This window comes from Bidens hawaiensis, unplaced genomic scaffold (assembly GCF_021521415.1).
Source record: "Bidens hawaiensis isolate Kalapana, Puna unplaced genomic scaffold, B.hawaiensis_p1.1 tig00003587_1, whole genome shotgun sequence".
In the NCBI taxonomy this organism is placed as follows: Eukaryota; Viridiplantae; Streptophyta; class Magnoliopsida; order Asterales; family Asteraceae; genus Bidens; species Bidens hawaiensis.
Genome location: NW_027491204.1, coordinates 1,759,544 through 1,780,294, shown reverse-complemented (window position 1 = coordinate 1,780,294; position 20,751 = coordinate 1,759,544). Strand labels below are relative to the sequence as shown.

The window sequence follows — 20,751 nt, the reverse complement described above, 5'->3', positions numbered from 1 at the left end:
TTCCGGTCGTCCGACGAGCCGGCTCATCCCGGCCTTCAAAAAGGTCGAAGACATCGTTGTCGACAAATCCGAGCACACCAAACACATCCTCCGATGCTCGTAGTTTCTTCCTGGACGACACGGTTAATTTAGCCGACGATGTTAATAAAGCCGACGACGACGAAGTACCGGAGTTGCCTCGACCACGCGGGAGATCGAGAAAAAATAAGGGGGAAGGTTCGTCGTCTACACGATTCAATACGTCGCCCGGTGAATAAACGAGTTGGTCGATCGCTTGGAAACAAATGCCACGGAAATAGGAAACGACCTTCGAGCATCTAACAAACAACAAGAAAAGCTGAACCAGACGTTGAAATTAGGTCAAATGGAAGAAGACTACGAATCCCTCAAAGCGGAGGGGTTTCACGAGGAAGCCGCATTATTGTTTCAACGACGACGTGAAAAAATGCGCAAATATTATGGATATTAGTATGTTTTTTAGTTATATATTTTTTTAAATTTTTTTTCTTTAGTTATGTTTTTTTATATTTTTAGTTATGTATTTTTTTTAGTTATGTTTTTTTTGTATTTCTTTTTAATTTTAATGCATTTTTATTTAATTATTTAAATAAACTGATTTTTTTTGTTTAGTTTAATTATAAAAAGAAAATAATAAAAAAAGATACAGTGGGCCCAATTTTTAGCCCTTACACCATTACACCCCAAAAACAAATTCCCACCATTTGCTGACTGGACGCCACATGTCACAATTCGCCCCCATTTGTAGCCTTATAACCAACATGGCCTTATAACCAACACCTCTACATTTCTGCCATATTCACAATAGCAATTAAGTTTGTGGTGATTATGTCAAATTAATAAATAGGAAAATTGGTTTTAAATAATCTCAGCTATGCCCTATTGGTAAATATCAGTCCCAACTTTACACTTGTCTGCTGGCACTCCCAACTATTTGTGTATTTGTTTTTAACGGGTCGCGACTAACGGATGTTAACTCCGTTAGTCTTTGTTTGACGTGACCATCCCAGCTGTCAAAAATCTTCTTACGTGGAACGTTTACGTGGCGGCTAACTGTGTATTAATTTACCAGTTGCATCTCATCAGATCTTTTCAGACGAGGCGGTTGCATATCCGGCGACAATTGCAAACAAGGCGGTGGCGGCGGAGTGCCAACATGGTAGCGGTACAGAGATGGCGGCGGAGTGCCAACGTGGTGGCGGAAGTTGCAGGTACAGAAAATGGTGGTTGCCGACGGCATCTGTTTAGATGTTTCCGGCGACGGTTGCAGAGACGAGGCGGTGGCGGCGGAGATGGTGGTGTTTCCGGAGACGGTTGCAGACAGAGATCGAGCGGAATTTTGCAAATTCAGAAGCCGAGCAAATGTTGCTGGGGCCGGAGAACATGGTGGTTGTCGACAGTTTCTGCTTAGATATCCACCGCCGGTGGCCGACGAGTAAGATAATGGTGGTGGTCATGGGTTCCGATGATGGTTGTAGGGAATGGACATGGTGGCGGTCATGGGTTCCGGTGTTAGTTGCAGGGGATAGACATTGTGGTGGTCATGTGTTTCGGCGATGATTGTAGGGGTGGTATGATGGTGGTGGGTTGCAAAGAGTGGATCTGATAAAGATAACAAGGTAGCCTACTCAGCATCAAATGCCACGTAATGCTGCCAAGTAGATCTTTTTTTGACACGTATGCATGCCAACTCAGCAATGGACTTACGGAGTTAGTAATCCGTTAGTCACGGCCCGTTAAAAACAAATACACCAATAGTTGGGACTATCAGCAGACAAGTGTAAAGTTGAGACTGATATTTACCAATAGACAATAGGGCATAATTGAGATTTTTTAAAACCAAATTTTCTAGTAAATATAACCCGAAAGGAATTTTGGTTCACAAAAACTAAAAAGTAAAAGCTACAAGTGCAAGTAAATGGATATTTGGATCCTTCAAAGTCATGTAAAGACCAAACGGAAACACATTCTTTGTTGAAAGCACAAATGCAATAAAAATAAGAAAATCCAATGGCTTTATGCAAATGAGTAGTAACCTATCCTAAAACCTATGATTGAAAAATTAACACCAAAATTATATAAAATGATGGTTGAAAAAACTAAAACTGAACATATGGTAAGTAACCTTTAGCATGCAGTTTTCAATATGTAAACAATTACAAAGTTTAAGACTGTTAACGTTCACAAACTTTCCGACGGGAAGTTCGTTTATTCAATAAGCGAACCAAACGTTCATGAACAAGTTTATTTTCGTTTTATTGTTTTTTTTGTCAGGCACATAAGTGATTTATAATCAAAAGTAAGAAACCACTTTCACATTTGTTTAATTTATCATTGGTGTCGACTGAGAGTACGTATGCATATTATATGAGTGATTCTTACTACCTGATTAAGCAAGCAAAGGGCTGATTTGTCGGTTTTTGTCAAATTATTCGCCATAATGATTTTGTGGTGGATGTCAAGCCTCAAGCCTAGCCTTCAACCAGCTAATGTTGGTAGCCTTCTCCACAACCTTCAAAATACTTGGCTTCTCATTTCAGTATGTATTAAGAGTATTAAGATTAATGATAAAATAAATAAACCAGACATGTTTTTCTAGAATTCAAATAACACAGTATGCCATCAAATCGTAGTTAACACTTAATGACTTAATTATACTGCAACATATAATTCCTTTCGAGCAAGTATTAAGATGGAATGCATAGAGCCATACTAAGGCCAATCAATAAAAAGAAACTATGCACACTTTGGGTAGTGGTAATACGTTTCTGTATAACTGAAACGCGCGATTGATTATGAAATTAAGGTGAAAAGTGGTCACCTACAACTCTACAAGCTTGGTATATATTTGGTGTAACAATTATTAACAGATGATATAACTATGGCTGAAGCCAAGTAGCAAACCTACAAATTCAGTAAAAAAAACAAGCCAACAGCTTCAAGATCACCTTCTTAATGCCTAGTGAAATCAACATCATTCCGTGATCTCTTCTTATTGCACAATTATGAGGCTGCATTATCAATAGTTTCTCGGACGCTATCATAGCCAGCCTAATGCATAAGAATAAATGCAACATGCGAAACACAAGAAACCACCAACTGATAAACATCAACAGAATATAAAAACAGATTTATGCATTTAATTGTTAACATCAACAGCAAATAATAAACAAAAACAAACTAACATTAGGCAAATGAAAAACACCAACTGACAAACAACAAATAAAAGTTTTATTGTAAAAATAAAACAGCAGATAAAAAAACATTAAAGCCTAAACAACTTGATGCATCCATCACCAAAACATCATACATAATCATCAAATATGAAACACAAAAAAATGTGCATAAAGAAGAGAATTTACTGGCCCGTGTATCATGTACAGAAATCAACTATATTAACTAAATTTACTAACTCCTATATCATGTACAGCATACACAAACATTAACGTAAATTTTGATGCAGGAAATGGGGACTCGTATATCATCCTGACAACAGATCGAGATAAAAACATCATACATAAACATCATGTAAACACAAACTAAAACAGCATACATAAACAATATACATGCACAGAGAATTTAGTAACTTAAACATACATAAAACATCATGTAATTAACACTAACCTAAACTAGCTGAAGATATGCACACAACATGATACTTCTGATGTACCACATTATTATCTGAAAAACTGATTGGCACATAACCTATTCACAACAATTTCAAATAGCTTTTTTTGTTCTATGAATAGGAGAATCCATATCCCAATATATAATATGAATTTGCTTCAGTTCACATGTAAATTACATATGCCAGATTACGAGATGACTTCGTCTTGGTGAAAATATGTGTAGGTTTGAATATGAGGCACAAAGATGAAATTACTTAGGAGACGGTTTTATAAAATTTAATTTTTAAGTGTTAGTTTTGCATGTAAGCTTGCGTGTGTGACAGCCTCATATTCACTTTCCCCTATATATATATATATAACACTCTTAACACATTGAATATTTATAAAAACAATGAAACCCACAAAAAAATGACTGATTAACCCGAACAAACATAGTTTGGTGTACATTTCAAAGGTGCTCAACTTAAACATGACTATAATAGTAATGCAATAAAGCTCATCAATTCTCAGAAGTCTGATATTTAGAGCTAGCGTCTTCATATATTTGCTATAGTTTATAAACACACGCGAGTCCAGAAAAAAAATAAACATGTTAATACCCTGCATCAACATAAAGGATTATAAATAGCATTTAATCGATCTTACCTCATCACAGTTGCGCTTCTCAGGTACTTTGTGGGCTTACCATCGGTTATCCATGAATCTTCCCTATGTTCCTTCCATCTTCCCCATCTCCACTTCAACCAAGGCCGACGAGCCGTGCACTTAGACATGAAACTTTCTAATCTAGTAACACTAACATCACTATGGATGAGCAACGATAACTTTGACAAGCTGACGCATTGGTCCAAAATCTCGTAACCTTCTAGGTTCATACAAGCTTCTAATATAGAAAAAGCATCTGGATTAAAACGCAGGGAACTCACATCTGGGAAAAGCATGAACACCTTTGCTAGGGTCAGTTTTGAATCACTGGCGTGCCCTGGTATAGCGTATCGTGAACACAATGTCAGAGTTTCTAATGTTTTTGTGATTGGGAATTCTAAAAGTAACGAGCCAATACAACCATTGACGGAGTCCAAAAAATTTTTTCAAATTCTCAAACTTTGTGAAGGTGAATAATGTTCCTGCCAGATCACTAAGGAAATTATCACGAAGATGAAAGTGAGATAACACTGGAGCTTCAACATGAATTGCACCATAATAGTGGCATTCAATTTTGAGTGTGATGAGGTTGGGGGTGATTAGAGTCAAAGATGATGGAGAACCATTAAAGAAATCCCAATGGCTGACTTGGAGGTTGAGATGGTGGATCTTGGGATCTTTAAATCCGCTAACACGCAAGTTAAGAACTTGAAGATTAGGAAAACAAGTATTCAGCTCGTTTAGGATTGCATCATCTAAATACATTTGGTGAAGTGTGAAACTTGTTAGCATTCGCATTGGATTCAAATTGCGCATTGCAGATCACATGCATAGGTCAGCTTTAAGGTGACAAGATTATGACCTGTATCAAAGGAAACAAAATGACTTGATTATTATGACCATTGCATTACCTAAACAGCTAATAATCATGATATACTTTTATTTATTCATAACTGAATAAACATTTACACAAGAACTTACAATATGCAGAAATCAGCAGCAAAACATTAGATTTAAGTCCCCAATAATGAAAACCATGCATGGAGAGTGATTTTAATGATCTGGCAACCCGAGGCATCCAGTCCGTAGCAAAATCCATGAGGATGAAATCATAGTCGCCTAAGACGTCCATACTCACCGATTCAACAGTTTCCAGTTTTAGAATAAGATCGAGAAAAATCTTCTTGATAGAAGTCGAATCCCTAGACCTTGAGTTGATGCATTCGTACCAAAGATTAACCGATCGAAGGCCTGGAAATACAGCATCAAAAGCCTTGGAAGCGACTCGACAGCGAGCGACATCAGATGAGTCGTCCAGTCTACTCAGGATTTCAAGAAGAAGAGACTCATGGAGCTTGTCCATGTTTTCAAATCTTTCGAGAATCCTACGTACAACCGATATATATATATATATATATATATATATATATATAAACCCTACCACCGATTAATATGATGCATATATACATAATTATATAACAAAATCATGAGTTAGTAATATTAAAACCCTACCACCGATTAATATGATGCATATATACATAATTATATAACAAAATCATGAGTTAGTAATATTAAATTAAATTATATAATATAACAATTATTATATAAGCAATATAAATATATGATTGTATGTGTAGATATCTGTAATTAATTCTTGTATCGAAACAATATATGTGTACCAAGTTCAATAGTTTTTCAATAGTTTAATATTTAGATACTAGTTTGATCCTCCCGTGTTACGGAAGTTTATTTAAAGTTTTGTTTTTAATCGTTTTGCTATTAATTTCTAATTTATTTTATTTTTTAACTTAGTTTTGTTTTAATTTAATACATATATATTAGTTTGTTATTATATTTTTTAACGTTTGGGTTTTATCAGTTGAGATGTTTAGGTTTTTAGATTTTTAACGAACAAACATAAACGAACACGAGCATGTTGATTTTTTTAATTGTACAAACATGAACACAAATATTTGTCTAATGAAAAAAAAGGGGCGTTGATGTAGTTGATAATGGCGGGTGGTATTAGAAGTTAACCAACTATGGAGATGATAGACCATTAATAGAGAAAATGTAAAGCAGATAAATTAAATTAGGGTTTGATGATGATTGATAATGAAGTGTTTATCAATAAATGAGATCTTAAAACCCATTTGAGGGCTATTAGAGTTTGGTAAGACCCATAACCCGTGAAAATTATTATTTGATGATTAAGGGGTTATTTTATAAATAAATGAGATGTTATACCCGTTTAAGGGTTATCCGGGTTTGGTGAGACCCATGACCCGTGAAAATTATTGTTTTCTTATGAAATAATTTTACAAATAATTGAGATGTTATAACCCATTTAAAGACTGTCCGGGTTTGGTGAGACCCATACCCGCGAATTCTGGTCAAATGCATGAGAAGCCTCCATTTATAAATCAAGCAATCTGGTGGCTCTAGAGAATGGGGGGAATAACCTGAAAGGGACACCTAGAATTTTATGATCGACAATTATATAGATAGTTAGATTAGATATAAAAAAAGAACAAAAAAACATGTATAGTATACATGCAACTCAATAAAATCATCGAAAGAGAGATAACTTCTCTTGAACATATGCAAGAACATAACTGAGATAGCATGTTTTAAAGAAATGGATCAAGAGACCGAGTTTGGTAATTTTGACTGATAGTAGACCCATATTTTTTCCTTGGCAGTCGGAAATATATCATTGTATGCCCTATGTAATAACTTGTATGTCTTGTTTAGGTCGAGTCACATAAAAATTTAGATCCTACCTATTTCTTTCCAAAACCATAGTTTACACCAACCATGTCGTCATAAGATACCTCTTCAACAAGTAGGATGCCAAACCTAGACTTATCCGATGGATTATATTACTACAAGAGTTCGACATAGAAGTCAATGACAAGAAAGGAGCAGAAAATGTAGCCGCATACCATCTTTCATGCTTAGAATGCACAGCTTCAAAAGAACATCACGAAGAAATTATCAATGATAATTATCCACATGAAGTTCTCATGCATATCCAAGCAGTCATGCAGGAAGAAGATGAAAGTCCTTGGTTTCCAATTTTCGCAAACTATTTAGCATGTAGAATCCTAAGGAAAGGGCTGACTCATCAACAACGGAAGAAATTCTTCTCCGACCTTAAATTCTATTTTTGGGAAGATCTGTACTTGTTTAGGATAGGTGCCGATCAGGTTGTTCATAGGTGTGTATCAGGAAAGGAAGCCTTGGATATCCTCAAACACTGTCATGAAGGACCTACTGGAGGACACCATAGTACCGCCACCACGGTCAGGAAAGTGTTTAATGCAGGATTTTTCTGGCCCACCATATATAAGGATACACATGCTTTGATCCAAGCATGCGATGCTTGTCAAAGAGCCGGGAACATCTCAGCCAAAAATGAGATTGCTCAAAAAGGCATTCAAATATTTGAAGTCTTTGATGTATGGGGAATAGATTTCATGGGCCCATTTCCTAACTCATTCGGGAATAAATACATCCTTATAGCAGTCGACTACGTGTCTAAATGGGTAGAAGCACAAGCCCTTCCCAATAATGATGCTCGAGTGGTTGTACAATTTTCGAAAAGGCTATTTTCACGTTTCGGTACTTCGAAAGCCCTAATTAGCGACAGAGGTACTCACTTCTGTATCCCTTTAATGAAAAAAGTCTTAGCACGATATGGAGTTCACCACCGTTTGGCAACACCATATCACCCTTAGACAAGTGGGCAAGTAGAAGTCTCGAATCGGGGAATAAAAAGGATCCTCGAAAGAACTACAGGAATAAATCGCAAAAATTGGGCAGAAAAGTTATATGACGCTTTGTGGGCCCTTAGGACAGCCTACAAAACTCCATAGAAATAACACCTTTCAATATTGTTTATGGGAAAGCATGTCATCTACCCGTAGAACTAAAACACAAAACTTACTGGGCTCTTAGAGCAGTAAATTTTGATCTTGTTACATCCCGTTTTCTCGTTTCGGATAATAAAATAAAAATATGAGTTATTATGAGTTGGGCTTGTGTTGGGTTAAGTAATATTGGTAATGGACTTGGGTTAATAAGGAAAGGAGAAAGACTATGGGCTTAAGCCCATGACCCATGGTATAAGTACCATTATTATCCTTTAATTCCCTCATTCTCATCTGTTCCATACACCATCCAAAACACACACTTAAGCCATCTCTCATCTCTCTCTCTCTCTCTCTATCTAGCTAAAATAACCAAGGAAAACCCGAGTATCGAGCTAAGGTAATGATAGTATGATATTGTATGGATCCAACTAGATCTAGTTGCGAAACGACGAGCCGACACCCTAAACCGTTAAAGTCACAAGATCCATATGGAATCAGGTATAAACCGATCAAAAGATGAGCTTAGGGGTCACCCTAACTCAGATCTGGATCGAACGGGGTGAAAAACAGTGAAACATTGGGTAAAATACGATTTTCCGACCACCACCCGGTTTTCCGGCACGGCGGCGCCGGAAAGGCGGCGTACAAGGTTAAGGTATTGTCAGAGAATGTTCTGACATTCTCTGACCTAACCCTAATTCGTTAACGGAATAATAACGAATTAACAAGCAATTCGTTATGCCCATTCGTTAAGAAGAAATAACGAACTAGTAGCAGTTCATTAAGCCATTCGTTAAGTAATTTGTTAACGGAGAACTGACGAATGAACCCCCAGTTTGTTATAAAAGCCAGTTCGTTATAAAAGCCAGTTCGTTATAAAGACCAGTTCGTTATAAGGGTCCAATCGTTAAGAAATAACGAATGAGTCCAATCGTTATGAGAGAACACATTCGTTAAGAAATAACGAAGGAGTCCATTCGTTAAAGGGCTGTATGACGAACTAAAGTTTGAAAGAATGACAGAAAGGTCCCTGGACTTAAGATAAAAAAGAATAATTACAAAGAAGCCCTCAAACTTTATGAATTAGCAAATCAAATAATAAATTAGAATTTTAATGAAAAGTGTGTTAAGACAGTTAATGGAAATAAAATTTTTCCAAGCTCGGCCCCAACCAGGGGCTCTGCCCCTTGGACCATGCTAGGGGCTGCCGCCCCTAGACTCCCCTGCCAGGGGCGCTTCCCCCGAACCCCCATTCGTTGAGGGTTATAATTAAACTAGAAACACGATTGGGTAGTGATAGTTAATTGATACGTGTAATTATTATACAGTTAGTCGCGCACGGCTAAAGAAAGGGATAACCGTAAACGGTGAACGTAATCACATTCAGGTGAGTTTCTAGCCCCATTTCCTTATTATGTTTTCAGTGATGTGTGCATACTCAATGTGAATGTTAATAAACTTACTTAAATTGTAAGTGTATGCTATTATGATCTATGTGAAAGTATGTATGAATGTATGAATGATAGCTCGTCGATGTGTGAACGATCCTCAGATATTGCACGCAATGACGGGGAAGGTAATATTAGTATGCCTTGTATAAAATATGTAAGTATGAAAGTACGTAATGAAATGAGTGTGTACGACAGTACGATTATGTAAAGAAAGGTATGTATGGTTATAGCACGAACGAAAGTATGGTTAAGTAGGGAACAAACCCTAATAATATCTGCGAATGTAGGGAACAGACCCTAATAATATCTGCGAATGTAGGGAACATACCGTAATAATATCTGCGTATGCAGGGAAGGGACCCTAATAATATCTGCGAATGTATGGAACATACCCTAATAATATATGCGAAGGTTACATGGCGGAATGCTCTTTAAACCGTATATGTATGAATGAAAGTATGTATGTATGTATGTAAGTATGAAAGAAAGAATGAATGTATGAATGTATGTAAGCATGTAAGGAAAGATGAAGGTATGTATCTTCGGATACGTATTTACGTAAATACGTGAATGAAATGTATGTTGCCTGATTATCTAGAAATCACTCAGCGTAGCTGACTTTTGGTATGCACGCAGGTTAACAGACTGAGACAACTGGTTTGAGAGGGACACATGGCAGAATTGAGGAGGCTGGTATCCGAATATTTGTCATAATGTTTTGATACTATGTTTTATTTTATGTTTTAAAAGACAAATTACGAATGTTTTTAATAAATGGTTGAACGTTATTAATACTCCGCGAAAGTTTTAATTCACTATGATATTTAGAACTATGTTAATTAGTAAATCCAACGCTAAAGTAGGGCACCGGGATCGAGGCCTTACAGATCTAACATCCTCCAGTAAAAACCGGGAAGATCAAATTCACGAACTTGAAGAGCTAAGAGCATTGGCCTATGAAAACTCCTAGTCTTACAAAGTAAAGACTAAACGTTTACACGACGCCCATTTAAAAGGAAAACAAAACGTTTCAAGTTGGTGATCGAGTACTGTATATAACACAAGTTTACGTGTTTCCCCAAGAAAACTGAAATCTCATTGGACGGGTCCATACATAGTTGAATCAGTTTTTGACTATGGAACAGTCGAGATTTCAAATTCTGACGGCCACAGATTCAAAGTTAATGGACATAGATTAAAACCATACATCGATGGTCCATTCGAAGATGTTTCGGAGGTAGTAATCCTCCGCCCAAACCAATGTACATACAAGAAGAAGGGTCTGGCCAAGACCTTCGTTAAACTAGGCCTTGTAAATACGTTCCTTTGTTTTACTAAAAAAATAGTGTCTTCTCAAACACGGGGGCATGCTCCTAGAAGCACGGTCCCGTGCCACAATGTGCGGGCCGGAATCTTCGCTACAAAAATCTCAATCAGACTGGTTTGTAACATAATTTTCATGCCAAAAGCACGGGGCCGTGCCTGACAACTGCTTGGCTATAAATTGAACATCTTGCCAATGCTCTTCTTGTACCAAACCAAACACAAACACTCTCACCTGAGAACGCAAAATGCCTACTGAGATTAACAAAGGAATTCCCATTCCACGTCAACCAAGGAACGAAACCAGACACGTTTCCAAAATCGAGCTTCTAATGAAACTTCAAGAACTCGTCAAGGAACTCACCGAGATGAATCTCCTTGCGGAGATGTGTCTCGTCCAACTCACCGAATCGGTGGAGAGCATGAAATTGGAGCTTCGAGACATCAACGAACAACTCCAGTTTCAAGTTCCTCGTTTCACGTATTTTCCTCCGCCCAGACCATTCGACGGAGGAGAACCTTTCGGTGGGATGTAGAGACATTAGTTTTTATGTTTTCATGTGTAAACAATTGCAGTAGGCACAATGTTCTAGGACCCTTGGGCTTAACCCGAGTAAAATCTATGTTTTAGGAAAACCGAACTTATCCCGTAATTGTTTTTAGGAATTTTAATTTAATGAAAATTAATTTTAGGATGATCAAACTGTTCAATTAACATAATAAACGCCATTCCAAGAATTCCAGCTCTCGCGTGTTGTTGAAATATCAAAGAAAATTTCAGTGACAAAAAGCATAGGGTCGTGCTTTTTGAAGCACGGGGCCGTGGTCACCCTAGAATCTTCAGCATGATTGATGGTTGGTTAATTTGTACATATTTTAGTTTGTTTATTATTTAGTTTTAATCTTTTGTTCTAGAACTTTTGGTACTTCATACGTGCTTTGGTATTTCAGGTCATTGATCGTTAAAGATGCTATATTGGAGACTTGTACGAGCATGATCGGAGCCACTACACAAGAGTTGGAAATGAAAAGAAACAAGTTGGTTGAAATTCAGATCCCAGAGTATGATGAGATAGAGGATGAAAACACGAGAACGTGGGTGAAAACGGCGAAGAAAACGAAGTTGAAACGAGAAAGATATGAAGAAAACAAGAATTTGGGCAAGTGTCCCACCATGGCCCACGGTCAACCCAGCCCAAAAACAACAGAAGCCACCGTACCGTGTTGCCAGGCAGCCACCGTGACCCACGGTGGAGACCGTGGGCCACGGTCCGGAGTTCGTAACAGCATATTTAAAAGGGTGTTTGGCTGCATTTTGACTCAGCTTTCATTCCAGATCATTCTTGGCGGCTAGAGGTGATTTCCAGCAGCTCCAAGAGGCGATTTTCACCACCATAGCTTGTGCCAAGACCCTAGATATGATTCATATAATCCGTATTGAAGATCCAATGATGTCAAGGCTCGGGTAATCTCCTACAATCGCACATGGGATGTAAAGTTTGTAATCTTTACAGTTTTTCTCATGTGACTAAGAATATTATTGTATTATTATTGATGATTGATATATGATTATTGATGTTTGGTATTTCTGAGTGTTCGGACGGTTTAGATTTACGTTTGTCTGAACGATCTGTTACCAGTTGCTAGATAATTGATCATATGACTGTTTGGTTTGATTGAATACAATTAACATACAATTACCTTTAACTGAGTCACACTGGCAAGGACTGTTTGATAACCAGTGCCGTGTGTAAAGTGATTGTTGATGTCTAAGGTTTTGTCTGATTGATCAGTCTTTAGTTAATCGTTAATAATTAATCTGTTAGGTTGCATGAGATAACTGTAGGTTGCTTACTTGAATTCCCGGGTGTGATTTGTTTGTTAATTGCTTGAACTCGTTTACTTGCGTGTTACTTAGTTCTCTAAATTCACTTTAATTGCTTGTGTGATCAGCACTAAAAACCAGTTACTTCATAATAGTAAATCTGTACACAAATTACATTGACCACATACTCCTGGTGGATACGATACCTTACTTATCCTATCTAGGTAGTTTAATTAGGTTTTTGATTGACTCAAACGACGGTCATCAAAATGGCGCCGTTGCTGGGGAGTTAGTGCGCTTAGTGTTTTTCGTGATTTTGATTTTTGTGTTTAATTTTAATTTTAGTCTTAATTTTTGTTTTCAATTTTTAGTTTAAATTTTATTTTTCTTTATTTTACGCGGGTTGTGTTAGTTGTGCAGATTACAGGTTTATGCGCACCTGCCATTCGGGCCGACAGTCTCCGTTAATTTACGAGCCCAAAATCGAGAGATTGGCTCGGCAGAACCGAGTTCAGAACAAAAATTCAGAGATTGAAGATCAGAACCAGAACCAAAACGAGAATCAAAACCAAAACGAAAACCAGAACCAGAACCATAACCAAAACCAAAACCAAGACCCACTCCCACAAAATAACGCTTTTCACCCAGATAACATACCTGACCCATCAAACTCCAATAACCAAAATAACCAAAATCACTCAGCTCGTGCTTCCAGAACCCGAAACCAAAACCGAAACCGAAACCTAAACCTCAACTTTGACCAAGTCGGACCATCAGTTCCAAATAATAACCCTAACCGCAGAGTTCGGATAAATATCGATGATGTTCAATCGAGTATTCCGACAGAAGATGAAGAAGAGGGGGAAAATAATGATAGGAATGAGGGTTTCGAGATTGAGAACGAGGTAGACTGATGGGTTAGAGGTAATCGGGAAGTTGAGCCCGAGAATGAGGCTGTTGAGGCGGAAGACGTGGGTGATGATAATGGGGACGAAGAGGTAGAAGAGCCAGTTAATCAAAGACTGGCTGAAGTAGTTAACAGAAATGGAAGGGGTCGAGATAGGGTGAATCGGGCGGAACAGCCCGAAAGAGTTCGGGATATTCAGGTTAACCGGGGTGGTTTGGGAAACCCCGGGGGGCTTGGGAGGGATTATATGGCCCCGGTTCATGGTGTTAACAGTCGGTTCAGACCGGCTATCTCGGACGGAGCATCCCCATTGGTCCCATAGGAACGAGTGCAGGGACAACAAACTTTCAAGTCCCGCCCATCTTACATTAACATCGTTCCTCATTTCCACGGGATGGCTTCGAAAAACCCGTATTCGCACTTGACCGATTTTTCAGCTATTTGCGGGTCTATTGGCGATGGTACATTTGATCAGGAAGAAGTCCGGTTGCGATTATTCCAGTTTTCTCTAAAAGATAAAGCAAAACTCTGGTTTAATTTGCTACCGATGCATAGTATCAGAAATTGGGCCGAGATGCAGTAGGTGTTTTTAAACGAGTTTTATTCACATTCGAAGACTAGCAAGGCCCGTTCAGAAATTCGCAACTTTTCACAGTTATCAAGTGAATTATTTCACGAAGCCTTTACCAGGTATAAAGATATGATCAGAAAATGCCCACAGAAGTGTTTTGTTGATGGTTTGACATACGAGGATCGAAAGCATCTTAAGGCCTCATGTAACGGTCAGTTGCTGAATCAGCCTGAGGAGGATGATTGGGATTTTTTGAAGTTTATGTGTGAAGATTCCAAGGCAGAAGCAGCAGCTGAAAGACGAAGACATGGTAACTCCTCTAGGTCACGAGTGAGTCTGAAAGAATTGCTGAGTTAGAGCGTGAATTGGCTGGGTATAGAAAGGGTAAAAAGAAATAAGTCGGGAAAGTTAGTGTTAAATTCCTGGTTTGTGAAGATTGTGGTAAGCTAGGGCATAAGGCAGAAAATTGCCCCGAGTTTTCTGATGACGAGGAGGATGAACCCGAGGAAGTTAATTATGCTTACGGGGATTCCAATGGTCAATGGTTGAATTCAAACACCTATCAACCGAGCCTGAGGAATCACCCGAACTTTCATTACGGGAATGCGTCTACACAGTTGAACCCGAACTTTTATGGATCGAGCCAGAACAGGTCGCAGGGTAATTACCGTCAAGTCGGTTATCAACAGCAGCAAGGTTCGTTTGATCAGAATCGGGGGTATAACAGAGACGGTAACCGGGGTGGTAATTCAACGGGTAATCAAGACCAGCAGAGGGGGTCCTTGGGAAATGCGGATGAGTCTGTGCACTCTAAGTTGGATGCATTGATGAAGATTATGGCAGATCATAAGGCTGAAACGAAGAAACAGTTTGAGTTACATGATAAATCAGCAAAGGCAATGTCAAAGCAGATTGGTCACCTCGCAGCAGATATGGCAAAGTTGCAAAATAGCGCAGGTCAACTCCCGAGCAATACTACAGTCAACCCGAACCATTACTGCTCAAGCTCTAAGAAGGGAAACAATGTGCACATCAATGTTGTAAGTGTTTTACCTCATTTTGAAATTTCTGTTGTTGAAGTTGATTCACCACCACAGTTTGTTGAGGGGGTGGTGGAAGATGTTGGTGGTGAGAATGATTGTGTCGGTCAAAATGAATCAATTTTCCAAAATGAATCAGAACCAAAAACATATGAAACGTCTTTTTGTGAAAATTGCACTTGTGAAAAATGTTTAAATGGTAAATTGACCAACATTAGAGATGAGGAGGTGGAGAATAATACCACCTCAAGTAAACTCCAAGAACCAGGAGTGTCGCTTTTATCAATTCAAATTGGAAAATTTAAACCTGATTGGGCACTTCTAGATCTTGGAGCATGTGTTAGTATCATGACCGGTAGTTTATATGATCAGTATGAATTTAGCCCATTAGAAAGGGTAAACACCACTGTGGTGTTGGTGGACCAAACTCATATACTTCCCCGGGGCATGGTGACAAATGTGATGGTTCAGGTGGAGGAATTCTTCTACCCAGTTGATTTTCTTGTACTTGACTATGCTAAACGTGTGAATAATACACAACCGCAAGTCATATTGGGTAGGCCATTCCTTGCCACAGCACATGCGGTAATTGATTGTGCTAAGGGGGTTTTGGGAATTAAGTGTGGAGACCGTGATAAACGGTTATTATTGTTTGAAAATGCTATTAACCATCTTGTTGACAAATGTGTATCCTTGGACAAGGATCACACAAAAGAGGAATGTTTTGTGATTGACAGGATAGATAAGAAGGGATTTGAGAAACAACAGAGTGAGAAGGTGGAAGAGAAAGGTAGCCGACCAAGGAAGAAGAAAGTGAGACATCCACCCAACCAAAATGATCAAGAGTGAAGACTGAAGATGTTCAGTCCAGATCCTGGCCTATCGGACGACTGGCAACAAATGATTGAAGAAAAGTGTGCTTATAATGATGAGGTTGCATGGGAGCGGGCCAGGCAGCCACCCGGAATGACATACAAGTTTTAAAAGGGTGGTAATTGTACATTTTGTATATTTTTAGTTTCCATTTTGTTATAGTTTTTATATTACTAATTGTATTTCAAGTGTACCATCATAGCAAAAGCTAAGTGTGGGGATACCGCACCATGAGAAAATGAGGTTTCAGTTAAGCGACCCAGAGTGCTTTCATGTTCATTTTGCTGTGGTTAATCCAGGTACGTGTATATTATGTTGTCACCGAACTTTGTGGGTGTAGTTCACTATAAACCCTTACGAGACCCCACTCGTCCTCCCGGGCTACCGGGAGGTTTACAGGGCTTGTTGCATACGCTAAATGCAATCGTGATTCCTACGAAAGTGAGTTAGGTCTTTTAATGTTTTTAACTAATTTAACAGAATTCATTATGAAACAACTTAATTTGGCTCGGTAATTGTTTTAATAAAATTAACAAATATTCATTTTAAATCTCTTAAAAGACCTATGTCTTACACTTGTGAGGAGCTTGCTTCTACACGCCTCAAGATTTTGCAGATTCGATTGTTAGTTTGGTAATTGGATGAGACGAGAGTACACGAGTGTTTTTGAGAGTTCACGAGCCGACTGGTCCTTCTCCAGTCCCGTTGATGTGAGGTGATTTCAGTTTTATAATTTATTTTATTTTTATTAATTTAAATGCCAAAAGTGTAATTGTATAAGTGTTAGTTGGACCGCCACATTTGAGCCCCAAATTTTAAAATTGCTTAATGGTCAAAAAGTCAATTTCAACCACGTCCCTCAAATGTCATTAATCGTTTTCTCTATTTTAACTTTGAGGACAATGTTTAAGTGTTCTTACATTGAGGACAATGTAAACCTCAAGTGTGGGGATGGGGGAAATTTAAAAATTTTTAGCCCGTTAGTACCTCGAAGAGTGTTCAGAAACTAAAGTTGTTAACTGTTAAATATTGCCATTAATGCCAAGTCATAGGTTTCTGGTCATGGTTGGTTTTTCAGCTTCTCACTAGTCTTACTCACAAATGTTTTTATAACAAGAAGTTGAAAATGGGGTCGTTTCGGCAGGGATAACGAGTCATGGGGACAGGTACACATGTTTATATCGTCAACCCTATTCATCCGGTAAGTGTGTGAGTTGACCCAAATATATATAATACACATATAATATATAGTACACACATGTCATTTGAGTGCTTTCATTGATGTTCATGGATTACGGGATCGTAGTTGGCAAAATGCAAAAGTGATAGAGGCAATTAGGTTAAACCTCGTCTGGATGTGCGCGAGTGTGGGTACTTGGGCGTTGGGGCCTCATACATTATACATATGAGGATGGTTAATGTGAGGGGCGGGGGTTTGGGTCCCTTAAAAAACCTTTCTTGGACTTATTTTTCATTTGTTTAACCCCGACATTATGTTACGAGACGATCCGGCTTACTAGGTTTATCTGTGATTGTATTTGTTTTTTATTTTGTATTTGTATTTGTTCCAGTATTAAGCATCAAGTTATTATGCTTAAAAAAAGTTTGAGGAAAAAGCCAAAAATATGTGTGTGTATCTTCAGTTATGTATTCAGTAGTTCGTTATAGTAAAAAAAAATAAAAGAAATCAGTATGTATGTTAGTTTGCTTATTTAGAGGTTATATAATAAGTTAGTCAGTTTGTATAGCAGTTTCGTTTATTTAGATATTTTGTAATAAGCCGGGTCGGATCGTTTGAGCTACTTAAATATTTCCCTTCCATACCCTTACACCTGGCCCCGTTACAACCCTTTTAAGACCTCTTGATTTGCATTTGTGTCAAAGCAGCTTTATGGATGAATATTTGTTCATGAATGATACTGAGAGCAGATTGATACTGGCACATCTTTTGCTAGTCCATATATTAAACCGAGAGGAGAGATGTTATATTACAAGGGGTATGAGCATGTGTGCCTTAAACGGAGACAAAGTACACTCGCCTGGGCGGCTCTATTGTTTTTAGGATAACACTTAACTTTAATTGTGGGATGTCAATCTATAAAAAGTGTCAGTCTGAGAAACTGGGCATGACCTTAAACCTTACTAGTATTAATGGCGATAATCTACATACCTATGATGGAGGTTGATGTTTGCATTAGAGTTTGCTTGAGGGTAAGCAAAAGATAAGTGTGGGTATGTGATGGTCGGTTAATTTGTACATATTTTAGTTTGTTTATTATTTAGTTTTAATCTTTTATTCTAGAACTTTTGGTATTTCATACGTGCTTTGGTATTTCAGGTCATTGATCGTTAAAGATGCTAAATTGGAGACTTGTACGAGCATGATCGGAGCCACTACACAAGAGTTGGAAATGAAAAGAAACAAGTTGGTTGAAATTCAGATCCCAGAGTATGATGAGATAGAGGATGAAAACACGAGAACGTGGGTGAAAACGACGAAGAAAACGAAGTTGAAACAAGAAAGATATGAAGAAAACAAGAATTTGGGCAAGTGTCCCACCGTGGTCCACGGTCAACCCAGCCCAAAAACAACAGAAGCCACCGTACCGTGTTGCCAGGCAGCCACCGTGACCCACGGTGGAGACCGTGGGCCACGGTCCGGAGTTCGTAACAGCATATTTAAAAGGGTTTTTGGCTGCATTTTGACTCAGCTTTCATTCCAGATCATTCTTGGCGGCTAGAGGCGATTTCCAGCAGCTCCAAGAGGCGATTTTCACCACCATAGCTTGTGCCAAGACCCTACATATGATTCATATAATCCGTATTGAAGATCCAATGATGTCAAGGCTCGGCTAATCTCCTAGAATCGCACATGGGATGTAAAGTTTGTAATCTTTACAGTTTTTCTCATGTGACTAAGAATATTATTGTATTATTATTGATGATTGATATATGATTATTGATGTTTGGTATTTCTGAGTGTTCGGACGGTTTAGGTTTACGTTAGTCTGAACGATCTGTTACCAGTTGCTAGATAATTGATCATATGACTGTTTGGTTAGATTGAATACAATAAAACATACAATTACCCTTAACTGAGACACACTGGCAAGGTCTGTTTGATAACCAGTGTCGTGTGTAAAGTGATTGTTGATGTCTAAGGTTTTGTATGATTGATCTGTCTTTAGTTAATCGTTAATAATTAATCTGTTAGGTTGCATGAGATAACTGTAGGTTGCTTACTTGAATTCCCGGGTGTGATTTGTTTGTTAATTGCTTGAACTCGTTTACTTGCGTGTTACTTAGTTCTCTAAATTCACTTTAATTGCTTGTGTGATCAGCACTAAAAACCAGTTACTTCATAATAGTAAATCTGTACACGAATTACATTGACCACATATTCCTGGTGGATACGATACCTTACTTATCCTATCTAGGTAGTTTAACTAGGTTTTTGATTGACTCAAACGACGGTCATCAATGATACGCGCTGACTCCGTACAATTCTCTGAATCAGAAACATTTATTCCCCTAGCAGAACGGGGCCGTGCTTCCTAAAGCACGGGGTCGTGCTAGACGTTACAGTCTCTATATAATGCGTGCAAAAAACTCACTATTCCATTCATACCAAACATAAGTATACTGAAATGGAAAACAAAACGATGGAATGAGACTAGTTAGAAGGAGCAAGAATGATGATTCTTCCTCAAACCTTAAGGAAGAAATCATTGGGCTCCAAAGCATTGTTAGAGACCAGGTCGAAAGTAACATCCAAACCGAAGCTCGCCTAATCGAGCTGACCAACAAAGTCGAACTACTCAGGTATGAGAATTCCAGATCGTTGAGAGTCATAACAAATATGTGGACTTCAAGCTCAATTATCTTAACCGAGAGATCGAAAAGCTCGACAAGAAGCTTTCCGTGCTCTTGGAAGCCAAACGAGCCCTGCCACACATTCAGGACTTGTTCAGGAATGGTGGTCGTTAGTAGTTCGGACTTTGTCTTGCTAGGATTTACTCTTGCTAGTTTCATGTTTTTAGTATTCGGGATTGTTATATTATCTTTCTTTCTATGATGTTTAAGTATATTTAATGCTTAATGAAGATTAGGAATTTTTTATTTCTATCTTAACCTTAATCCTCAAAGAAAAGTAGTTAAAAAACGATTCAACTTGACAAATAAACAACAAAAAAGAAAAACCTAACTGCTACAAGCAGCACGGTACCGTGCTTCAAAAAGCACGGGGCCGTGCCCCACTCTACAGTGCAGTTATGTATTTTCCAATAAAATAACATTTTCTACCCACTTAACCGTAAAACCACTTCGTCTCAAACAAAAAACCGGCGCCTCTTCACCTATTACACAATTATTTGCTTCAAATCTTCGATTTCCAACCAAAGGTAAGCTAATTTAGTAAATCAATTGTTCAAATTCATCATTCTAGGTCTAAAATAAGCCCCAAATCTCACCAATTGATGAAATCGGGTCTAAACCCGAAAAATAGATGGGTTAATTGTTTAAATCTAGGATATTGATTTGTTAAATAGATTTGCACTTAAGTTTGTTGAGAAAAACCATTCGGGTTTGGATATTG

The 20,751-nt window shown here is 38.1% G+C and overlaps 1 protein-coding gene across 1 annotated transcript; it reads right to left on the bottom strand.

Annotated features, from left to right (window-relative positions):
- Positions 1–2,847: 2,847 nt before the first annotated feature.
- Positions 2,848–5,655, bottom strand: LOC143623880 (F-box/LRR-repeat protein At4g29420-like). The gene is made up of 7 exons (XM_077094683.1): positions 5,274–5,655; positions 4,801–5,113; positions 4,293–4,730; positions 3,432–3,504; positions 3,204–3,226; positions 2,967–3,117; positions 2,848–2,922 (listed from the first exon to the last, which is right to left on the bottom strand). Exons 1-7 carry the CDS (start codon positions 5,653–5,655, stop codon positions 2,848–2,850), a joined length of 1,455 nt encoding a protein of 484 aa, XP_076950798.1.
- Positions 5,656–20,751: the final 15,096 nt, after the last annotated feature.

What these genes read in the sequence shown, in the direction of transcription:
- LOC143623880 (XM_077094683.1), bottom strand. Translation starts at nt 5,655, where the DNA reads ATGGACAAGCTCCATGAGTCTCTTCTTCTTGAAATCCTGAGTAGACTG. An exon ending in GCTGCTGATTTCTGCATATT is followed by an intron (nt 5,114 to 5,273) that starts GTAAGTTCTTGT and finishes TATGCATGTGAT; the next exon opens with CTGCAATGCGCAATTTGAAT. An exon ending in AGAAGCGCAACTGTGATGAG is followed by an intron (nt 3,505 to 4,292) that starts GTAAGATCGATT and finishes ATCTGTTGTCAG; the next exon opens with GATGATATACGAGTCCCCAT.